This window comes from Trifolium pratense, linkage group LG3 (genome assembly GCF_020283565.1).
Source record: "Trifolium pratense cultivar HEN17-A07 linkage group LG3, ARS_RC_1.1, whole genome shotgun sequence".
Lineage (NCBI taxonomy): Eukaryota > Viridiplantae > Streptophyta > Magnoliopsida > Fabales > Fabaceae > Trifolium > Trifolium pratense.
In genome coordinates, this window is record NC_060061.1 from 48,246,929 (window position 1) to 48,268,974 (window position 22,046).

General features: G+C 32.6%; 2 protein-coding genes and 1 long non-coding RNA gene across 3 annotated transcripts; all 3 read left to right on the forward strand.

The window, feature by feature from the left end:
- Window positions 1-446: 446 nt before the first annotated feature.
- On the forward strand, window positions 447-7,002 carry LOC123915778. Its single transcript, XR_006811978.1, has 2 exons — window positions 447-788; window positions 6,726-7,002. It is a non-coding gene; the product is annotated as an uncharacterized LOC123915778 (long non-coding RNA).
- Window positions 7,003-15,050: 8,048 nt separating this feature from the next.
- Window positions 15,051-16,710, forward strand: LOC123918381 (probable polyamine transporter At1g31830). The gene has a single exon (XM_045970409.1). It carries the CDS (start codon window positions 15,114-15,116, stop codon window positions 16,626-16,628), a length of 1,515 nt encoding a protein of 504 aa, XP_045826365.1. The 5' UTR covers window positions 15,051-15,113; the 3' UTR covers window positions 16,629-16,710.
- Window positions 16,711-20,895: 4,185 nt separating this feature from the next.
- On the forward strand, window positions 20,896-21,330 carry LOC123915285 (egg cell-secreted protein 1.2-like). Its single transcript, XM_045966421.1, has one exon. The coding sequence runs from the start codon at window positions 20,896-20,898 to the stop codon at window positions 21,328-21,330; it is 435 nt and encodes a 144-aa protein (XP_045822377.1).
- Window positions 21,331-22,046: the final 716 nt, after the last annotated feature.

Here is a 22,046-nt window from a genome sequence, read left to right on the forward strand (position 1 = left end):
CTGACAAATCCGCGTGGTTGTTGATTTTAGAGGGGAAATGCAACATGCATCTTGTTGGAGTGGTGGATCTGAAGGATGAATTTGGGAAAGACAATATGTCAAGGGCAGAAAAGGAATAAAAAAGAAGAATAAAAAGCATTCACTACTACAATTATGACTTACAATAGCACTAATTTAATAGCACTTTTACACAAGTGCTATTAAATATGTCACTCAAATTAATATAATAGCGTTTTATTAACAGAAGTGCTATCGTAGGTAGTGAATTTTTTTTATCAAATGCGTTTAATAGCACTTTTGTGTAAGTGCTATAATAAGTGTACTTAAGATAGCACTTTTTGTTACCTTAGATAACACATCTTCAAAAGTGCTATTATTGAGCCTTCTAAGTGAAAAAAAAAAAATACTGAAAATTTCATTTTGACGCTGGATCTAAAAAAAAAACATTTTGCACCCTCACTCTTCACTTTTCACTTTTCACTTTGAGATAAAAACCCTTTCCACCAAAAACCACCGCCGGTCGTAACTGCTCACCGTCGACCGTAACTGCTCACCCTCGACCCAAACCACCGCCGACCCAGAACTGTTGACCACCGCCGACCCAGAAACCACCGTCTCAGAACCACCAGCTTCTCACTTCTACCGTCTTCTCACACCACCGACGAACTCGCCGTCTCCATCGTTCATCTCTTCAATCTTCGCACCATCGTCTTCAATCTTCGTTCCTCGATTCAATCTTCGCACCATCGTCTCCATCGTTCCTCTGCGTCTTTGAAGGCTTGAAGGAGGTACAAATTTCCCCTCTCTGTATTTTTCTGTTGTTGATGCCTTTTATATTTTGGATTTTTGTATGAATTTTTCCTCGTTAATTGGATTTTTGGATTTTGTTGATTAAAGCTTGGATGAATTTTTCTGATGTTGATGAATTAATTGCTTCTGTTTCACTTTGTTTCATATTGGGTTGATGGAAGTTCTCTTTGAATTGATGTTTTGACTTAATCGAAATTTTTGTTGTTGATGTTTTGTCCAAAGATGTGAGGAACTCATTAGTAATTAATAGTGAGTAATTAAACAGAAGCATAAAGTAGTCTTGAATAAAACTCTCCTACAAAGTACAAACATTTCATGTCCACTCTTCGAAAAAAAATTTGGATGCAAAGCTTTTGTACGTATACCAGCTGATCTAGCATTAATCCATCCTATCCTATATCCTTTATTAATACAATCCCTTGATCATAAGCTTTATTGGTGCAGCTCAACATAGTCTTCTGTATCCAAACCGTTTGGATTGACTTATTTTTTGGCTTATGAAAAACAATTTATACAAATTAATAAGCTTTTATGTTAATTCATAAGTGTATTTGGTTCTTTTGTTTTTATATTTGGGATTGAACCCTAGACCAAATAGTTAAAGAGGCGGAGTATCTATCACGCGTTTCACAGTTTGTCAAATTGATTTTAGTTCAAAGTAATTTGAAAGTGAAGGTGGATTTAAACCTCTCATATTTCAACCTCAATCTGGCCGAACCCTAAATCTCGTAAGTTCTCTCCCAACCCTCAATGTCGAACCCTAATTTATCGCGCCCAATACCTCTAATACCCTCACTCCCTTTTTATACGTCTTTTTGTATGTGTTTTAGATTCTAGCAAGAAAGGCCAAGAATCAATATACTTGGAAAGGGCAATTAAGAGTAACAACCCTAATTTCTCTATATTTTTTCTACTTTTCCTAAATCACGAACACATTTGATTTCGCCCCTAGACCTGTACAAGGTGAGAACATCGATTTTATTTTTATTGTTAATTTTTAATTTGATTAGTATTTACAAAAATTGCAGGGTCAGTCATGAACTCCATAGATTATTTTGATTTCGACGAATCCGCCGATCTCACTGCTCTTTATGATAAGCACACTAAATAGTTGAAATCACTCCCTAAGCTTGATTCCAGCATATACAAGGGAATTTTCAATTTCTAGCCTGGACATGTACAAGGTGAGTGCCCAACATTTTGATTGGTTTTATTTGTTAATTTGATTGATGATGATTGTTAACATTAGTCAGTATTTTGATTGATGACTGTATTGTGCTCGCATTATATTAAGGGACGAAATTTGAACAACAATCAAGGTAATTTTAATTGTGTTTGTCACTATTGTACTTAACTTTAGTCTATGAGTATGAACTCAAAATATAGGAAAATTTAGAAATTGGAAATCTACTAAACGAGACACTGGTCAAGAGAAACCAAACACCATCTTCAAATCCACTTTCTCTTGTTGGTGCAAAAGTTTCCTACATTGAAAGCTTAGTCTATGAGTATGAACTCAAAATATAGGAAACTTTTATGCAAAATCAACCACTAAGTCTCATTTTTTATACTTTGTTTATTTGTGTAGGATACATGACAATGATTTGTTGCTGGGCAGGTTTATGGTTTGTTTTCAGCATAGTGCATTTGTCTGCGTGCTGCTTTTTGTGCTTGGCTGAAGCGATATTTGCTGTTATTGATTTTGCTCTATGAGGGGTTGTTCTTGTGGACGAGTGATGGGTTTGTGAATTATGGAAAAGAATGAAACAGTAATAATGAAGTAGAATGGAAGAAAAGCTTGCAATTGATATTAATGGAGTTTCAACTACAAGGTAGAAAATAACAAAATAAAGGTAAGAAAGTAACAAACTAGTAGAGAGATTCTACTAGCCCCAAAGCACTAAGTGCCCCAAATCACTAACAAGTGATCCCATACAAATAACAGAATTCCAAGATGATTATTCTCTATCACTGACACCACTTATATAGCTATAATCCCATGCACACCATGCCTCACTTGGCCACGTCATCATTCTCTATGCCCTTCTCTTGGTTTGGGCCTAGTGTCAAAGCTCATAGTATCAAGGCCCATCTCTTATCCCTGTTTCTATCAATTCCCACCTCCTTAGAAACAACCTTGTCCTCAAGGTTGAGAGAGGTTTCTATTACTCTTCTTGCTGCTAGGAGGCCCTTCAATACACTTGAGAAACACATAAGAATCAAACCATTGAAGCTACTGAGGTCGGACATCATTTGCACCCAAATGCTTAAGTGGCAAAACTTCCCTCTATCATATACCAACATAAGCACCACCACCCAAATGCTTTTGAGCATAATCTCCCCTCTGTCATATACTAAATTAAGCAAATTATAGCTTGAAAGAACACAAATTGTGGTTTCTAACAACTTGTGGTTTCTAGCATCAAATAGAATTTCACAAAGCTTCCCTCTATCATAAAAAAAAATCTGCAAACTGTATAATGATGGAAAACTTTTCCAGCCACATTCATGAGTACTAACTAGCATAGGAATATTGGGCTTCCTTGGATCCCATTGTATGATCCCCAATGATGAAGACAATGACATAATTTTCACAATGGTTAAATCTAACAACTCCTCAAAGCAAACATTGACACCCCATTGCTTATTCAATCCTTCCACAGTGTGCTTTGAAGGCCAAACAACATACCAAAGACCATGTGCATATAAAGTACAGAGTACCCCCTGATTTATCTCTTCCTTTTCACTCCACCGATAAACATCATAAGGAGCCATGTTGCAGTTAGTTTCTATTATAAGCAGAGGGAAATATATGTCATCAGTCACATCTTTAGCTAAGAGACAATCAAACTCATTTGTATCATCCCATATAGTCAATGCTGCATTCTCTTCAATTCTCAATAGCCTGTTCAAACTTGTCAGTTTGATAATTTGCTTAATACAATTTATCATAACTTTATTTATCAACTCAAGTGAATAAGAGATAGTCTCTAAACCAATACTCAGATTGGTTGGTGGAACATAAGATTTTCCACAACAATTTAAGGGTACCCTTGAATCAGTATGTGAGCTTAACTCAAAAAATTTATGAGCTGAGATTTGTTTCAAAACTATAAAAACATTCTCACATCCTACATAGTTGTTGGAAATCAAAGAATTCCATGATATAGTTCCTATCACATTTAACCATTCAAACAATTTTCTCACACCAATTAGAGAATCACAGTTGCAGTACATACCAATCAGGCACTGGAGAAGCATCATAAACCAAAAAACACGCCCAGAAAATGCTTCTCTCAGCTTCAAATTCATGAGATCACCACCAGCTGTGATGATGGTAGTTCCATCTCTAATAACACAAATCCACCTAACATATTCATGTGTCTCATTTCCATTTAACAACATATGTGAATCAGCACATTGTATCTTTTTGAAGTACTTAAAAACTTCCACGTACCTCTCTTGTTGCACATACTCACTGATAAAGGAGTTCCACGTTATTGGTAACAATCCTTCACCCACCAGAAAATCTTTAGTAGTGAGACCTTCAATACCAAATAAATCTCGTGTTGGGTCATCTATAACCATTTTCTTCTGAATCATTGGGCAATTAAATTGGGCCAGTTTCAGTGTTCCTACTACAGCCCATTTTATAAATCTCATTATAAACAACTCACATTGCATTGTGTGAGTGGAATACATACCAGGTGCCTTGGATGACTCATATGAGAGAAGAGTAGATGTGTGCTGCTCTGATGAAGACACATGTGACAATTTGTGATTGTGCAGAATGGAGGGCAGATATTTGTCTATCTGGCCCATTTTTAAGTTTACAATGATACCCAACTCATTAGTTGTCAATTTTAATCTTACTTTATCATCAAATGCCAGTTTTACCCTTATTTCCTCCGGATCCTTCTCTCCATCCAAAGCAATGACACACAAATACTCATATACTCCTCCGTTTAGATACGACGTCTTGTGCAGGGACGTTTGCCGTAGTAGCGCCGTCGTCAATCGATCGGTGTCTGGTGGTTCTGGTGAAGGCAGTGGCCTGAGCAAATTTGTTTGTATCCTCCTTCGCTCTGCATCCGTTCTCGCATATCCACCCATATCCAAAGCTAAGCTTCGATCTGGCGGTTTAGCCGGCGGTTCTCGCCGTGAACTAACTTTCGCATGTTGATCAAAGCCCGACGACTTAATCTCAACGTGATGCGTATTAATCTCCACATCTGGTGGTTCCGGCAATAGCGGTGAATCGATCACCACCACTTGATTTACCTTAACACTCACCTCTCTGTTATCTGATTCTTTCTTCTCAATTGCTGCATCGAGCCCATCCATCGATTCTTTGTGGCTCTGAAATTTCCGATTTGACGGCTCCGATGATTGCTCTGAATCGTTTAAATTCTGCAGTGATTCAGATTCTATCTCTTTCACTTTTTGAATCTCTTCTCTCATCCTTCCGATCTCTTCCTTCAACCCGAGAGTCTGTTGATACATTTGTTTTGATAGCAATAACATCTTTGCATTCCCTTCTATCAACTTCTCTACCAACAACTTAATGCTATCTCCCATCGTGTTTGTCGCACCTATGGTGAATCGGGTATGGGTGGTATGGATCCGGTAGGTCGGACCAATTGATGGGTTTGTGAATTATGGAAAAGAATGAAACAGTAATAATGAAGTAGAATGGAAGAAAAGCTTGCAATTGATATTAATGGAGTTTCAACTACAAGGTAGAAAATAACAAAATAAAGGTAAGAAAGTAACAAACTAGTAGAGAGATTCTACTAGCCCCAAAGCACTAAGTGCCCCAAATCACTAACAAGTGATCCCATACAAATAACAGAATTCCAAGATGATTATTCTCTATCACTGACACCACTTATATAGCTATAATCCCATGCACACCATGCCTCACTTGGCCACGTCATCATTCTCTATGCCCTTCTCTTGGTTTGGGCCTAGTGTCAAAGCTCATAGTATCAAGGCCCATCTCTTATCCCTGTTTCTATCAACGAGTGCATTTGTGTAATTGATGCAAATGGATGGTAAGCTGGTTTGTTTCAATTTCTCACACTGATTTCTAGTTTTCATGAATTTTTCTTTGCATTGTTCTTATCTTTTTTGAGCTTTTTATGTCACATACTGCAGGAACTGTTTGATAATTTTGGGGGATCAAAATGTTTTATGAACATTATTAACAACTTATACATCTTTTTATTTATATGCAGTTTGTGTTTTACTATTAGAACCCACATGAGATCAAAGTTCAAAGCAACTGATACATTATTAGCCTCTAGTTCATGTATTCAAATAAATAGCCTCTAGGTCCCCTTGACTTAAACATATATGGTCAATAACTGTGTTCAGGTTCACCTCTATTATTGGAATTGGGTGATTTTATGATTTTGTTCATTTTTCTGCATTTAGGTATCAATCATAGGAAAAGGGATATTATGTTTTAAATTGTATGAATAAGTTGGCATAGTTGATCATGATATTAGTAGTCAAGCTTGTTTCTTGTATATGCATGTCCTTATTGATGTATTATTCCATGTCCAAATTCTTTTGACTTGATCTCTGTTGAGAATTGGCGTATGATGTGCTAGTGAATGAGTAAATTGATCTGCAGTCACGAGAGAATCACAAATTGTAGATGTTACACATTGGTAGAGTTAAAGAATGATATTGCTCCTGATCTTAAAGAAGATGACATCTCATTTTGCACACTGATTTTGAGGTTCCTTAACTACTTTTACTCTGACAACTTCTCATGTGTCACAATAATTTTTATCTTATTGTGTGGAGTTTATGTAAATATAAATTATAGAACTTTTGGACCGTTGGCTCAAAATTATGAAATGTAGCTGCTGCTAAACTTTTCCATTCTCTTCTTTTTAATTTTTCAGGGACTTCTTAAAAACATGAAAGATGCTTGCTTGGTTTGGCAATTAGCAGAGGATTTGCTTAGGTTGATTGGTTTGTCTTGTTATAATTAGTGTCATGAACATCATCTAGGGGATTAGGATAATTAGTTTGTTTTTGTCTTGGACACAAAATTGTCATGCTTCTATGTTTGTTTTGTGAAGGATGGGAGACTCATGTAATTTGATGGTACTTATTGGCCTTCTTTGTGCCTTTTTATATCTTTATTAATATAGTTTTTGCCTTTTGACCTTTGTATTATTTGCTCCTGTGTTTTAAGTTTCAATTTAAGCTTCAGGTCAAAAATACAATTTAAGTTCCATTGTTGAAAAAAAATATTGCAGCTTGTAAAAAAAAAAAGACATACAATAGCGCTTTTGTGATGAAGCGCTATTAAAAGTGGGGTAAACGATAGCACTTTTGTACACAAGTGCTATTAAAACTGAAACCTATGATAGCACTTTTCTGAAAAGCGCTATTAAAGCGTGTTGCCAAAACAGATTTACTATAGCGCTTTAGAGTAGAAAGCGCTATTAAAGATTGATCATACAATAGCACTTTAAAAAGTGCTATAATAGCTACAGACCTACAATAGCACCAGCTTCAATAGCACTTAAAAGTGCTATTAAAGCTAAAAAAAAGTGCTATAATAGCCCTTTTTTGTAGTAGTGATTTAAAGAAAAAAATCTTCAAATCGATTTTACTTTGACGCAGAAGCTTGAAATTGTAGCTTCCATTGAACTCACGTTTGGGGTGTTGAATCACGTTTCAGGATTCGATTTTGCTTTTATCCAAACACACTAGAAAATGAAAAACTCACGTTTGGGAAAGTAAACTCATGTTTGGGGTGTCAAAACGTACAACCAAACAGACGCTTTATCTATTAATTGTTTAGTTCTAGTTTGTTTGCTAGTATATCGATAAATTTAATTTCTTTAAGAAATTAATTTTAACATAAAAAATAGTAGAATACGAGACATTTTTATCAAGAAAAATAGTTAATATTGTCAAAAGCTCAAGAATTGTCTTGATAGCGTTACCTTTGGTTAACCTTATTGGCATTGCTGGTAGCTGAAGTCACATGTTATTGTTAGCTAAGAGAAAGCTTAAAATAAATTAGGGTTAAATATGTTTTTGGTCTCTATACCTTTTCAGAATTTTCATTTTAATCCCTAAATTTTTTTCCACACTTTTTAGTCCTTGAAATTTTATCCGTCAATATTTTTAGTCCATACTTTTCATAAAAGAGGACTTGGAAAAAAGCAAGAGAGTGTTAGATAATTTGAATATGGTGTTTCTGTCATTTTATTGGTTATTTAGATAAATTTTTTAAATTAGTTTTATCTTCTCAGTTTGTAATAACCATTTATTTATAGAATTTAATTTATATGCACCGTCAGTGCAAAGTTATTTTGCACATTCGTCCAATAATATAACGACACATCATGTATGGTAATTAAAAACACATGATATGTCACATTCATTAAGTGATGTGGCAACGTGTCATTGGATGTATGTGTAAAAAACTTTTACACCGACGGTGCACAACAATTAAACTCTTATTTATAATGTTGTTTTCTCTCTTGTTATTAATTTCATTATAGGCTGTAATTATTTATTTTATGCTTTGTCAGTTTTTAGAAAAATTAGGAAGACATTGCATTCATTATTTAATTATAGTGGAGTTTCGTTGAATGACCCATCGTTTTTTAGTCTTACATGGTTATCCATGTTAAAATTAATGTGTTGTTATTTATCGTTTTTACTATTTTTATTAGGGGTGTACGTGGGCCGGATTGAGTTGGGTTTGACCAAAATCAAAACCCGAACCACATAGGATACTCCGGATTGGGTCGAGGAAAATAACCACCCGTTATAACTTTAGGCCGGGTTGGGTAAATCCACTAATTTCCGGGTTGGATTGGGTTGGGTAGTGGGTTACCCAAATTATTTTTCTATTTTTTTATATTAAATATTTAAATGTCGAATCATCATATTTTTTTATAAAAATAACTGAACCATATTATTTTCTTGAAAAATAGTGTAACTTTTTTCACTATAAAAAATAATCACATATTTTTCGTGTAAACCCACTAATTTACGGGTTAGATAGTTTGCTACCCAAATAATTTTTTTTGCTTTTTTTAATATCAAATGACTAAATGATGAATTATAATATATATTCATGAAAATTATTCAAGTTTTTCTTTTTATTTTTTAAATAGTGCGATAAATTATCATATTTGTTTATAAAAATTATTCAATCTTTCTATTTTCTTAAAAAATAGTATAACTTACTTTCAATATAAAAAATATTTAATGATCAACTGGAAAAATCTTTAGTATTTTCATAAAAAATATTTAAAAAAACATTGAACTAGTGGGTAAGTGAGTTTTTTGGGTTGGGTCCAGTTTTACCCGTAACCCAACTTTTTTTATGGGTTTTTCATTTTTGAAATTCATACCCACCCACTTGTCCGACCCAACCCACTTTTTTGGGTTGGATTGGGTGGGTTTAACCGGGTCAACCGGATTTGCCCGACCCATGTACACCCCTAATTTTTATTGTTATTATTGTTGGTCTTGCTACGCGCTGGATAATTTAGTTGTTCAATTTTATTGTGGATAACCCTCAATGTCAGTAAAAAATCACACCTCGTCCAAACAAAAGAAAAAACCTCACTATAATCAAATAAATAATGAGTGTAACCAATGTTTTCTAATTTTTCTATGAATTTACAAAGCATAAAATAATCATAACCTATGGTGAAAGTTTCACAAACAAGTGAGTATTACAAACCGACACAAAGTAAAAATAAAATCATTTAGAAAAATTATCTATCTATATCTATAACAATATATAAAGGGGATAAGAGAGTTTGGACTGACTTTTTTTTTGTCCATTTTGTCCTTCACTATCATTTGAAATAACACTTGACAATAATACCAACAATACCCTTGATTTTTTTAATAGCAATAAATTTTTTTTATTAACAAACTCACAATAACATAAGACATATGTTTTTTTTAACATAAGTTAGACACAGACAGACACAAAACGCGCTTGTCTAGCCCGCTAGTAACTAATAAAGTGACTAAAACAACATTTTCAAATTTCAAACGGAGAACGTACCTCTTTTTGGCACTTAAATCTCTTTCCTTCTTCTCTCAAAACATGTGTGCCTTAGCACACTTTTGTTTCCTGCGGGAATTGTCTTCACGCCAATATTTTAAGAACCGGACCGGAGATCGAACCGGTAAGACCTTTGGTTCATAGTTCAATCGGTTCAATCGGTTCAACCGTTGTTAAACCGTTATTGAACCGGATAATTAATAAATATATTAAAAAATGTTTGAATATATGAATATAGTATTAATCATAATCTATAAAGTAAAATTCATAAATAAAACTTAGAAGCAAATAAAAAATTCATAACAAAATTATTATAAAAAAAATTCATACCCAACTTGACAAAAAAAAAAAAGAAATTCATATAAGAAAAAATAAGTTAAAAAAAACATAATAAACTTATTTGATGAGTATGGTAAAGAGTAGTTAAAAAAAAAAAGTGATTGGACTTATGATTCACATGAAAGAGATTAGGCCCAATAGGTTTATTTAAAAGCACATAACCCTAATTCTTATTCACTTGATCTTTCTTTAGCCGTCACACTGCTTTACAACAACAGTAACTTCTCAACAGAGAATGAAATAGCAGAGAATCTATTCATTCAAGATGGTGTTTTTGAAGCTATAAAAAGGATATACATGATGATCTCTCCACTCTAAATTCTCTTCTTTTATCTCACAAATCCTATATTCATTCTTTTTCCATTTATACAATGTCAGATCCAATATTCCTCCACTCTTATGTTTTCAGTTATCGCGCATTTTTGCTGTGAAAATGGGGTTTTTTTTTTTAAAATTTCGTTTATTTTTTTTAACTAAGAGAGAACCGGCTGGTTTTTCCGGTTTTCCGGTTCTCCGGTTTACCCGATTCATGCCGGTTTAAAGTGGTTTTTCTCCGATTTAGATGACTAGCGGTTTTGGACTTTCTTCCGGACCGGTACCATGCCCGGTTCATGGTCGAACCTGTCGAACCGGCCAGTCCGGTCCGATTCTTAAAACATTGCTTCACGCACACACTATTTTTTTTTTTGTTTACAATGAGATAAGAATCAAATCAAAAACCTATAACATACTACTCAATTTCCTCACAACTAGACTAAACTTTGCGGCGGAATTGTCTTCACGCACACACTGTTACGCTTTGTAACATTGGGATTTATATCTCTCACATATAAACACATCATCCCACGTGAACATGATCCAAGCCCATCACAACACATGCACACTAACCCCTTTTTTTTCTTTTGTATTTAATGGATACATACATATTTTCTCCCTAGCTGGCAATAGTGATAAACTTAGAACCCATTTTGTAGCCAAAATAAGAGATATGGCACATGTATTATATGTATAACTCCAAATTTTAAAGCCAAGTTTACTGGAATGGATAACTTATCCGCTTGTTTGTATTCTCAAATAGGTGGATCTGTATTTTTTCTCTATTGGATTTGGTTGTCCTCTTTTTTTAACGAAATTAAAGTCACTAGGTTTGCTCTAATGGTGAGGAGTTTGGGTAGTAGCTAGACTATAGGTTCTGGGTTATTTCATTTTTATTGATATGAAGTTTCCGTCGCCATTAGCGATGATTAATCACCGTGACAGATTTGCTCTTTCAAACTGGATTTGTTTCATACATATGAGGCAGAAATCGAACATCTCACCACATGTTTAACTAGAATAAAACTCTTATCACTTGAATTATTATTAGTTAATATTATACATAGACAAAATTGATCATGGCGTTCATGCGTCTATAATGAGGAATGAAAATTGAGCTATTTTCTCACAAACAATTAATTCCTGAACCAAGTCAGTTTATAACGTGATTTTGCAAAATATTTCTAAACAAAGAATTCGTGTCAGACAGTGTCAGTTTTTACCAAATATTATATCTTATTTTTATTTTTAAAAGGACCAAATATGTCTTTGTTGTTTTTAACCATTTTATGCAAAGTGAGTTTGGAAACATGTACTTAACTTACTTAACTACTTATCAGCACTAAGTTCAACATAGACCCCACATAAACTTATTTTCGCACAACACGCAATTTTTTGTTAAGTTCTCTTCACAGTGAATGAATCACGTTTTTGATAATATATATAAAGGAAAAGCAAAGTACCTTAAAAAATTAAAAGTTTTATACGTGTTTTTTGGTCAATTCTGTACAATTTTAAGTTTAAATATTAAATGGAATAAGAACATGATTCAATTCAGTGTGGGGGCAAAATAAAGTTAAGGGTGTTTACCAAAAAAATAAATAAAAATACAGCCATGCTATATGGTATGACAGCCAAGTCGTTGAAATTGCACGAGTATGTATATATCCATGTTCCTAACTAAATCCTAATATGTGGCTATGTGCGCACTTGTGGATTTTTTTTATCAAAAAAGTCCAAAAATTAATTAGTAGAAAACAATTGTGAATTTCTTCTTTTTTTTGTACACTATTTGTTTGTACACTATTTCTCAATGACAACTTTCTATTCATTTTTAATTTATATTTTTATAATTAAATATCCTGATGATTAGAGTCAGATATTTTTTATAAAGTAACTAGAGAATAAGTGGAGTGTCCGGTTTTCGAACTCCAACACTTATATATATATAATGCGATGTCTCTATCAACCGAGTTAATCTCAAGGAAAAAAGTCACACACTTTTAGTGTAAAAAAGTGAAAAATTCATTATCGGCTCTTTGTGTCTCTAATAGCTATAAACTAAGCTACATTGGATTTTGACATAGTTGCCTCAATATTTATAATTTTTTTCTTTTTTTTGAATAATTTTTTTTTTTGTTTTTACCAACAATTTAATCTAGTTTGGGGGTCAATTTGACATCAAGTGGTTACAGTCTCATCCCGATCGCCGTTGTGGGGATCGAACTGTGGTCCTTCCTACAAAATTCAGCACTGATCACTACTGAACCAACTAACGATTATTTATTTATTTTTTAATAAATTTTAAAAAGCATCCTAATATTTTATTTAAAAAAACAAACCCACCGAATTACATTCACAAAACTTTCTCAATATTTTATTAGTGATAAATATTGTCTTGTATAAATAAAAGGGGGAATGGATGATAACAATATTTGATTGGATGAAATTATTAGTTGGCAAACACAGTCGTGCGGCTTGGACGACAAATCTGTCGTGCCATTGATCATTTTCCATAAAAATAAAGTAAGGAGTGTTCGGTGCTCCATTAAAATAACTTATAAGTAGGTGGTCATTAAAGATAATTAGGTTTTAATGCACTTTTAATCCTCTATTTTAAAAAACTTGAACTTTTGATCATTTTATTTTAAAAGTCAACTTTTTGATCCTCTATTTTGAAAAACCTGAACTTTTGATCCCCTATTTTAAAAGCCAACCTTTTTATCCCCTATTTTGAAAAACCTGAAGTTTTGATCACCTATTTTATATTTTTCTGAATTTTAGTCCCCGAACTCAATTTGGTCAAATTTTTGCTGATGTGTCAACAATTGGTATCAGATGACGATTAACCCAGAGAAATTCGAAATGGCAAGATTCAACGGAACGGGCAATTTCGGATTATGGCAGAGAAGGGTTAAGGATATGTTGGCTCAACAGAGTTTACAGAAGGCGTTGCGCGAAATGAAGCCGGCAAACATGGATGATACGGATTGGGCAGAGATGAACTAAAACAGTAAAATTAACCTCTATGATAATAAAAAATCAGTAAATTACCCAAAAAAAGTTAACGATTGAAAACAAAGTCAATGAACGATTGAGAGGAAGCGAACAAAGACGAAGGATGTTAATACGAGCGTGAATATTTGTGTCTCTAATTTCTTAGGGTGTCATGATTTGGGAACCGGCACGGAAATGTTTTGTCAACATGGAAACTGCCACGTCATTAATGAGCTTGACACATCAGCAAAAATCTTACAAAATTGAGTTGTGAGACTAAAATTCAGAAAAATCTAAAATAAGGGGATCAAAAGTTCATATTTTTTAAAATAGGGGATCAAAAAGTTGGCTTTTAAAATAAGGGGATCAAAAGTTCATGTTTTTCAAAATAAGGGGATCAAAAGTGCATTAAAGCCAAGATATTATTAGAGAAGTTGATTGAATTTTAGATTTTTAGAATTTATGGTAAAAAAAAAATTAATTGAAATTTTAACTTCACTTAACTCTTCAAAATTAATTTTAATTAAAAAAAAACTCTTCAAAATTAATTTGTAAGATGAATATTGATTGTCCTGATATATTTATAAATATATCTTCAGATTATTTTTTAACCGATGTAGAACTAACTAATTATGACGAATAAATTTAGACTAGCCGATAAACTTAATGATAGTAGATAAAAGTTACTCCTAAATTGAATTTGAAGCAATTTATAGATAAAAGTTACTCCTAAATTGAATTTGAAGCAATTTATGGAAAAATTAGCTAATAAATATAAAATAATATTATATTAATATATTTTTAATTATTCAGTTTAGAAGATATAATAAGGTAAAAATAAGGTAAAATTGAAAGGAAAAAAAAATAGTGTTACAGATTATATGACACTTTACATAACATATAATAAAAATTGACAAAATTACTTCTGCAGTCCTATAAGTTAGGCCATTTCTTTTTCTTTTTTTTTAAAAAAATGGTATATTTATATTCTTTAGTCTTATCAAATTAGTCTTTTATGTTAGTCAAAAGAAAAAAATTAGTCTTTTATGTTATATTTTTGTTTGCACATTTATCCATTTGAAAAAAAAATTGTTAAAGAAAACACACATGATGTTATAATAATCAAATAAATCACATAGATATGTCAAGATTTTTCCCTTTCTTTACACTTCATTCATTAAAGGACACGATCTTTAATCTTCATTTGTTAAAGGACACAATTTTGCCATAACAATATTATAAATGTTACCAAACAACTCCACTTGAACACCACCTAAAAAAAAAAACTCCACTTTAATGTTACCACAAGAGATCAGCCACAAGTTGGTGGTTTGAGTTTGACCTTACAAGAAAATAGTGATTAAGATTGCCTACTTAAACAAAACACACTCTTTCACATTATTATACGACTAAAATATTAATGATCAAAGTTATACATCTTCATATATAAAACAGTCAACTGAATCATTCATTCTAGGACGAAAGGAATATCGTATAAAAAAACAAAAGAAAAAAGAAATTGAGTAACAAACCTTATAAAGGACAATAATCTCAATCCAATAACAAGATCAACCTTCCTAATCATACAATGGCGGTGACTGAATTACCAACCACAACAAGAACAACAAATCATATAAAAAAAATTTCAATCCTACCTCTAATCTTCATCATCTTCTATGAAGTTTCAGGTGGACCATTTGGTTCAGAAGATGCAGTACAAGCAGCTGGTCCACTCTTAACACTTCTTGGTTTCATAATTTTCCCATTTATTTGGAGTATCCCTGAAGCTTTAATCACTGCTGAAATGGGCACAATGTTTCCTGAAAATAGTGGTTATGTTATTTGGGTTTCAACAGCTTTAGGACCTTATTGGGGTTTTCAACAAGGTTGGATGAAATGGATTAGTGGTGTTATTGATAATGCTTTATATCCTGTTTTATTTCTTGATTATCTTAAATCAACTTTTCCTTCTTTAGAAAATGGTTTACCTAGAGTTTTAGCTTCTTGGGGTCTTACTATAGTGTTAACTTTGTTGAATTATAGAGGTTTAACAATTGTTGGATTTGTTGCTGTTTTCTTAGGAATTTTTTCATTAATCCCTTTTGTTGTTATGGGATTTATTTCAATTCCTAAGTTGGAACCTTCAAGATGGGTTGAAGTTGATTTAAAAGATATTGATTGGAGTTTATATTTGAATACTCTTTTTTGGAATCTTAATTATTGGGATTCTATTAGTACTTTAGTTGGAGAAGTTGAAAATCCGAAGAAAACGCTACCGAAAGGTTTGTTTTTTGCTTTGGTTTTAATTGTTTCGGCGTATTTGTTTCCTCTTTTGATTGGTATTGGCGCGGTCCCAGTGGACCGCGCGGTTTGGAGTGACGGATATTATTCCGATATTGCTAAGATCATTGGTGGTGGTTGGTTGAGATGGTGGCTTAATGCTGCGGCCGCGTTAGCAAATATGGGCTTGTTTGTTGCTGAAATGAGCGCAGACTCATTTCAGCTTTTAGGTATGGCCGAAAGGGGAATGTTGCCGGCACTCTTTACTAAAAGGTCGCGATACGGTACACCCATTTTTGGGATACTTTTTTCGGCCACAGGTGTGGTTTTACTTTCATGGCTTAGTTTTGATGAAATTGTGGCTGCAGAGAATTTCTTATATTGTTTTGGAATGATTCTTGAGTTTATTGCATTCATTTTATTGAAGATTAAAAAACCAAATGCATTAAGGCCTTATAAGGTACCTGGGGGAAAAATTGGAGCTATTATTTTGTGTATTCCTCCAACAATATTGATTGGTTTTGTTTTATATTTCTCTTCTCTAAAAGTGATGGTTATAAGTCTCATTGTTATGGTGATTGGTCTTGTGATGCAACCTTGTCTCAAATTTGTGGAGAAAAAGAAATGGATCAAGTTTTCTGTTAGTCCTGACCTACCTGATTTGGACAATTGGGAGAGTACTCAAACTTTGGTGCCTCATCATTTGGACAATGGGGAGGGTACTCAAACTTTGGTACCTGATCATTTGGTCAATGGGGAGGGTTCTCAAACTTTGGTGCCTAATCATTTGGACAATGAGGGTACTCAAACTTCGGTGCAATAAATGTTAATTGTTTAGTGTATAGTAAGTATAACACAGTTGATAGTTATTACAAATATTATTGAAAGAATTGTGATTCAAATTTCGGATTTTTCCACTTCTCCTTACTTATACTGTATGAGTCTAATCATTAGGCTATTGGACAAAAAAAAATGTTACTGTAATTGTTATTTATAAAATTTAGGACATAGTCTGTAGAATGATTTGTTATATGTGAGCTTATCTTCACTTGGTAGTTATATCTTTAGAATTAAGGGCTTAGTGTGTTGAGTAAAGGCTTATCACTCACTATGTGTATTTATCACAATTAAAATAGTTTATATATGACAAGTAAATTATATTCAACTTACATTATTGTTGATCACAATTAGTTATATTTTAATGTTTTAAGTTCTATCCCATTTTGTACCAAAAACAAAAATCCTTTCCCATTTTAAATGGTGTCTAATATATACTAGATTCAAAGGTGGAATTACTATTTTTAGTGAATTTTAATAGTCCTTCCGATCTTATACATAAAAAAATTAGGTCAATGGATTTTTTTTTCCTGTTCGATGAATTTTTTTTAAGCAAATAACAATACATTAAATAAAAAGAAGGTACAAAACAAGCTGCGGAACAAGAACTTGACCTAGCAACCACACAAATGTTATATAAAGCTTCAAAGTTGAATGGACCCAGGCTGGAATCGTGTACGAAACACTTTCCTTATAGTATTTCAAGCACTCTCGATTTGTCCTAGAGTTTCGATGCAGGAATACCCATGATAATTCAGCCTTCTCGAGTTTGCACAAGACCGATGAAAACTCGAATGTAGCGAAGAGTGTTGGAATTGTGTTCTAGAGGATTTGTGATTTTGTTGATTTTTGTTAGTGAATTTCTGAATTCAGAATGAATTATTTATAGGCTACATTGGTATTGTCCTGAATAGGCTACATTAGAATTGTGTTCTGGAGGATTTGTGATTTTGTTGATTTTTGTTAGTGAATTTCAGAATTCAAAATGAATTATTTATAGGCTATATTCGCAACTCTATGCTTCAAGTAATCATCTTAATTCAAATTTTTCTTACTTTGCTCAAATTCAGGTTTTGTCCTGAATTTCGATACCACCTTTTGGACTTTCCAACCCAAGGGGATGATGGCCAAATCTCAGATTTTGGCTCATACGAACCATAAACTATGGCACATATTTGTGATGAATCTTTTTATTCCTCCATCCCACCATGGTCCAGACTCATCATCATTGTCATTTCACCATTGCTAGATGTTGCTGCTGGTGGTTGCGGGTTATTTTATATATCAAACAAAAAAGTGCACAAAACACTGATGCTAATAAAACGAATAGGCTTTGAAAATAAAAGAGAATTTTATATGTTCATGTCATCCACATGCTCGTCTTGACATGGAACCATTCCATCAACTTCTTTAACTAAGACATATCACTCCCTTTTTATGCATGCATAATAAGATTAAAATAATTTCTCTTAATTCTCCTGTATTAATCTGCAATCTAACTTTACTTTTCGCATAAGTAGAACATTTCAGCAACAGAGCAAGTAACAAAAACAAAATCTCACAAAACATTATTTCACAATAATAACGATAATAAATGTAATATTTTAAAATAACATAAAAGAAAAATATAATAGGGTCCAATGTTTGCACAATTAACCATATCGGCATCCCTGTATATAATATATAAACCTATATTTATTGTACATTTTTTTTCTACTAAAACAAATGTATTCACTCATTCAAATTGAAAATACATAGATCATTACAAATTCCAGATTGCTAAAAACTGAAAAAGGTGAATCTAAAAAAAACTTGTAGCACCTAGGTTAATAGCATACAACAGCATCATGAAAGTGCCTATAAATATGACAAAATAAAAGTAACCGGAATATTCATACTCCCGGATCTGCAACGTTGACGTCGAAGTCTTCATCAGATCTGTAATGAGTTGAGGTAGATATGTAAATTTGAATTAACGAAACACCGTACTAAAATGAAAAACCAACAAACGCTGCACAAGACGACGATAAACACAACGCCGCACAAGACGACCACAAACTTAAAAAAACAAAAAATGAAGAAGCAAACCTATCTGAATAATCACTTATTCAAATGAAAAGAAAAGCAAAAACATTTTATGTGCAACAACAGATATATAAATCAAAGAAAAATGAAACAAAACAGATAAATTGCTCAGAGCTATATCTTCAATCTCTAGATTCTCTAGGTGCAACAACAACATCAATAGATCACTGAGGAGAGTTGAATTCGAGCATATCCGACCATTGGTTTGGAGTCAAAGCAGTAGAACCACCAGCACCACCGTTACCACTACCACCAGCACCATTATCACTCCTATCAGAATTACCACCAGGAATGAAAGTGGTGCTGATGAAGCTCTGAGGCCAATTGTTAGAAGCAACATCAACACTAGCATTGGACATGGTAGATAAGGGAATCAAGTCCAAACCTTGTTGTGAGATAAACATTGTACCTCCATTACCACTCATTTGATAGTATTGTTGTAGCGACGAACGATTTGACCCTTGTGATGAATCTAAAGATATCATTAGATTCATAACAATGGTCAAATCGTCCATCACTGCAACATTACTATCAAATGGCTGGTAATGGAGGATCAATGTTTACCTCACAACAAGGCTTGGACTTGATTCCCTCATCTACCATGTCCAATGCTAGTGTTGATGTTGCTTCTAACAATTGGCCTCAGAGCTTCACCAATAATGGTACTCTCAGCACCACTTCCATTCCTAGTGGTAATTCTGATATGAGTGATAGTGGTGCTGGTGGTAGTGGTGCTGGTGTTGGTGTTTCTGCTGCTTTGACTCCAAATCAACGGTCGGGTCTATCCGGATTCAACTCTTCTCAGTGATCTATTGATGTTGTTGTTGCACCTAGAGAATCGGGAGATGGAAGACATAGCTCTGAGCAATTTATCTCTTTTGTTTCATTTTTCTTTGATTTATTTAAGTTGTAAGTACAATAAATATAGGTTTATATATTATATACAAGGATGCTGATATGGTTAATTGTGCAAAAAACATTGAACCATATTATATTTTTCTTTAATGTGATATTTTCTTTCCTCACTTGATTTTCTATATCCTTCACAAGTGAAATAGAAAAAAAAAATTATTTCATTTGTGAAGATTAGAAAATCAAGTTGTTTATGACATTTAATGTGTGAAATTTTAAGTTTCTAATCAATTGATTTTTTTTATGGTAATATAAATATTTTAATTGATGTAGATGTTGTGAGAGGGTTGGAATACATTCAAAATTATTTTTTGATGATGAATTTTATTATTATTATTCTATATATATTCGTAAACATAAATAGATATTTATAATAGGATTTTAGTTTACTGTTTTTAGACATTAATATTACTCAAACTTTATTGTCATTCCATCCATGTAAGATAGAGAAAATTAAAGTGCTTTTATGATGTTTAATACATAAAATTTAGATTAAGTAAATACTTTATTTGATTATTTTCTTTGGTAATATAAATAATAAATTTGATGTACCTACTCTCATAGGGTTGGAATATCAAATATGTACCAAAATTCTTACTCTCTATAGATGCATGTACATAGATATAATTATTTCATATAATATTTAAAAAAATATTTTTCCCAATATAATAAAGGTTTTTACCAAAACTAAAATAAAAACATAAATGCTTGAGTTTAGTACATTTTATAAATTAGTTAAGCCTATCAATATAGCTCGACATATTTTTATTTTTATATTTTGTTTAAAGATTGAGAGCACTATTAATGCATTAAAATTGATGTTTGCGTATGTTATTTGTATCTTCTCTTTTACTAATATATAATTTTTAAAAATTTCAATTTAACCTCTTTAATGGTAGGCTAAATTACATTTTTGGCATTCTAAGTTTTACAAACTTGCGATTTTGGCCACCTAACTTTTAAAATAGCATTTTTTGCCGTCTAACTTTCACAAATTTTTTATTTTTTATTTTATTTTTTATTTTTGAGTTTGCACAAGACCATATGAATATATGATGCACTTACTTGCCTTAAATTCAACCCAATTAGTATTAATGTTGAACTCCACTCACAATTATTTTTACTCTTCATATCCCCCATCAACCTACCGTTACTAATTACATTCACTCTAGTTAGCTAATATAAATATACCCTAAGTAAGTTACCACAAAATCAATCAAAACTTATCATAGATAGAAATATAAACTTTTTCTAAAATGTCTTTCTCTCACAAAATTTTAGTTTTTGTTGCTTTTTTGATCATTTCATTGGTGTCATCAACATCAATAGTGGAGTCTAGGAAAATCTCTAATCCTTCAAACTCGATGAGTCTTGAAGCAAGATTGAAGGTGAATGGTGAGTCTCCAAATTGTTGGGAATCACTTTTCAAACTCCAAGCATGTAGTGGTGAAATTATAACATTTTTTCTCAATGGTGAAACTTATTTAGGCAATGATTGTTGCAAAGCAATTAAGATTATTGGACATGATTGTTGGCCTAATGTTGTTTCATCTCTTGGATTTACCAATGAAGAGAGTTATATATTGGAAGGTTATTGTGATGAAGTTGATGATAATATTCATTCACCTCCACCACCTACACCATCTACACCACTAGTATCATTTGTTGATCCTAAGAAGATTGCTCCATAATGGAATAATATTATGTAACTTTTGGTCTTTTATGGTAACACGAAATAAATAAAGTACTATTTTGTATCTTGTCTTTATTTTTCATTTAGCTTTAATTTACGGTCTCTTAAGAATATGAGGGGTGTTTTCATTATATCTCATCTATTTTTGCCAAACTCTTCCTTTCTATGAATAATATGTTGGTCCGAGTAAAATTATATCGAACTCGTAAGAGAAGGGTTCATAATCGGACTTTGTAAAATGAGAAAAATGTGATTGATAGTGGAGACCCTATTAAATTTGACAAGTTCTCTAATAGAGATTGGTTCGATTAAATTTGACAAAACAAATGAAATTTGATTTGACCTAATGACGTCCTAGCAACAAAAAAAAAATCATATTAGTCAGCCACTTTTTTTTGAGGTCCATATTAGCCGAAACCGCAATTTTGTAAAAAAAAAAAATTAGAGCATTACACGTTTACTCCTTAAATTAAGCACTTTCTTTAGCTTATTTTAGAATCTTTTGCACAACTAACTGTGTGGACAAATGACAAAATTGGTGCAAACTTACCCTACCACTCACCAGATCTACAATGTAATATTCAGATTCCGGCTTTAATTTCTCAACTTTTGATCATGACTTGGGACCCCATTTTATCCCAAAAGAAAGCCATATATCACACATTTAGGATCTTGTATAGATAGGATACTACTTCAAAACACATGAACATTTTA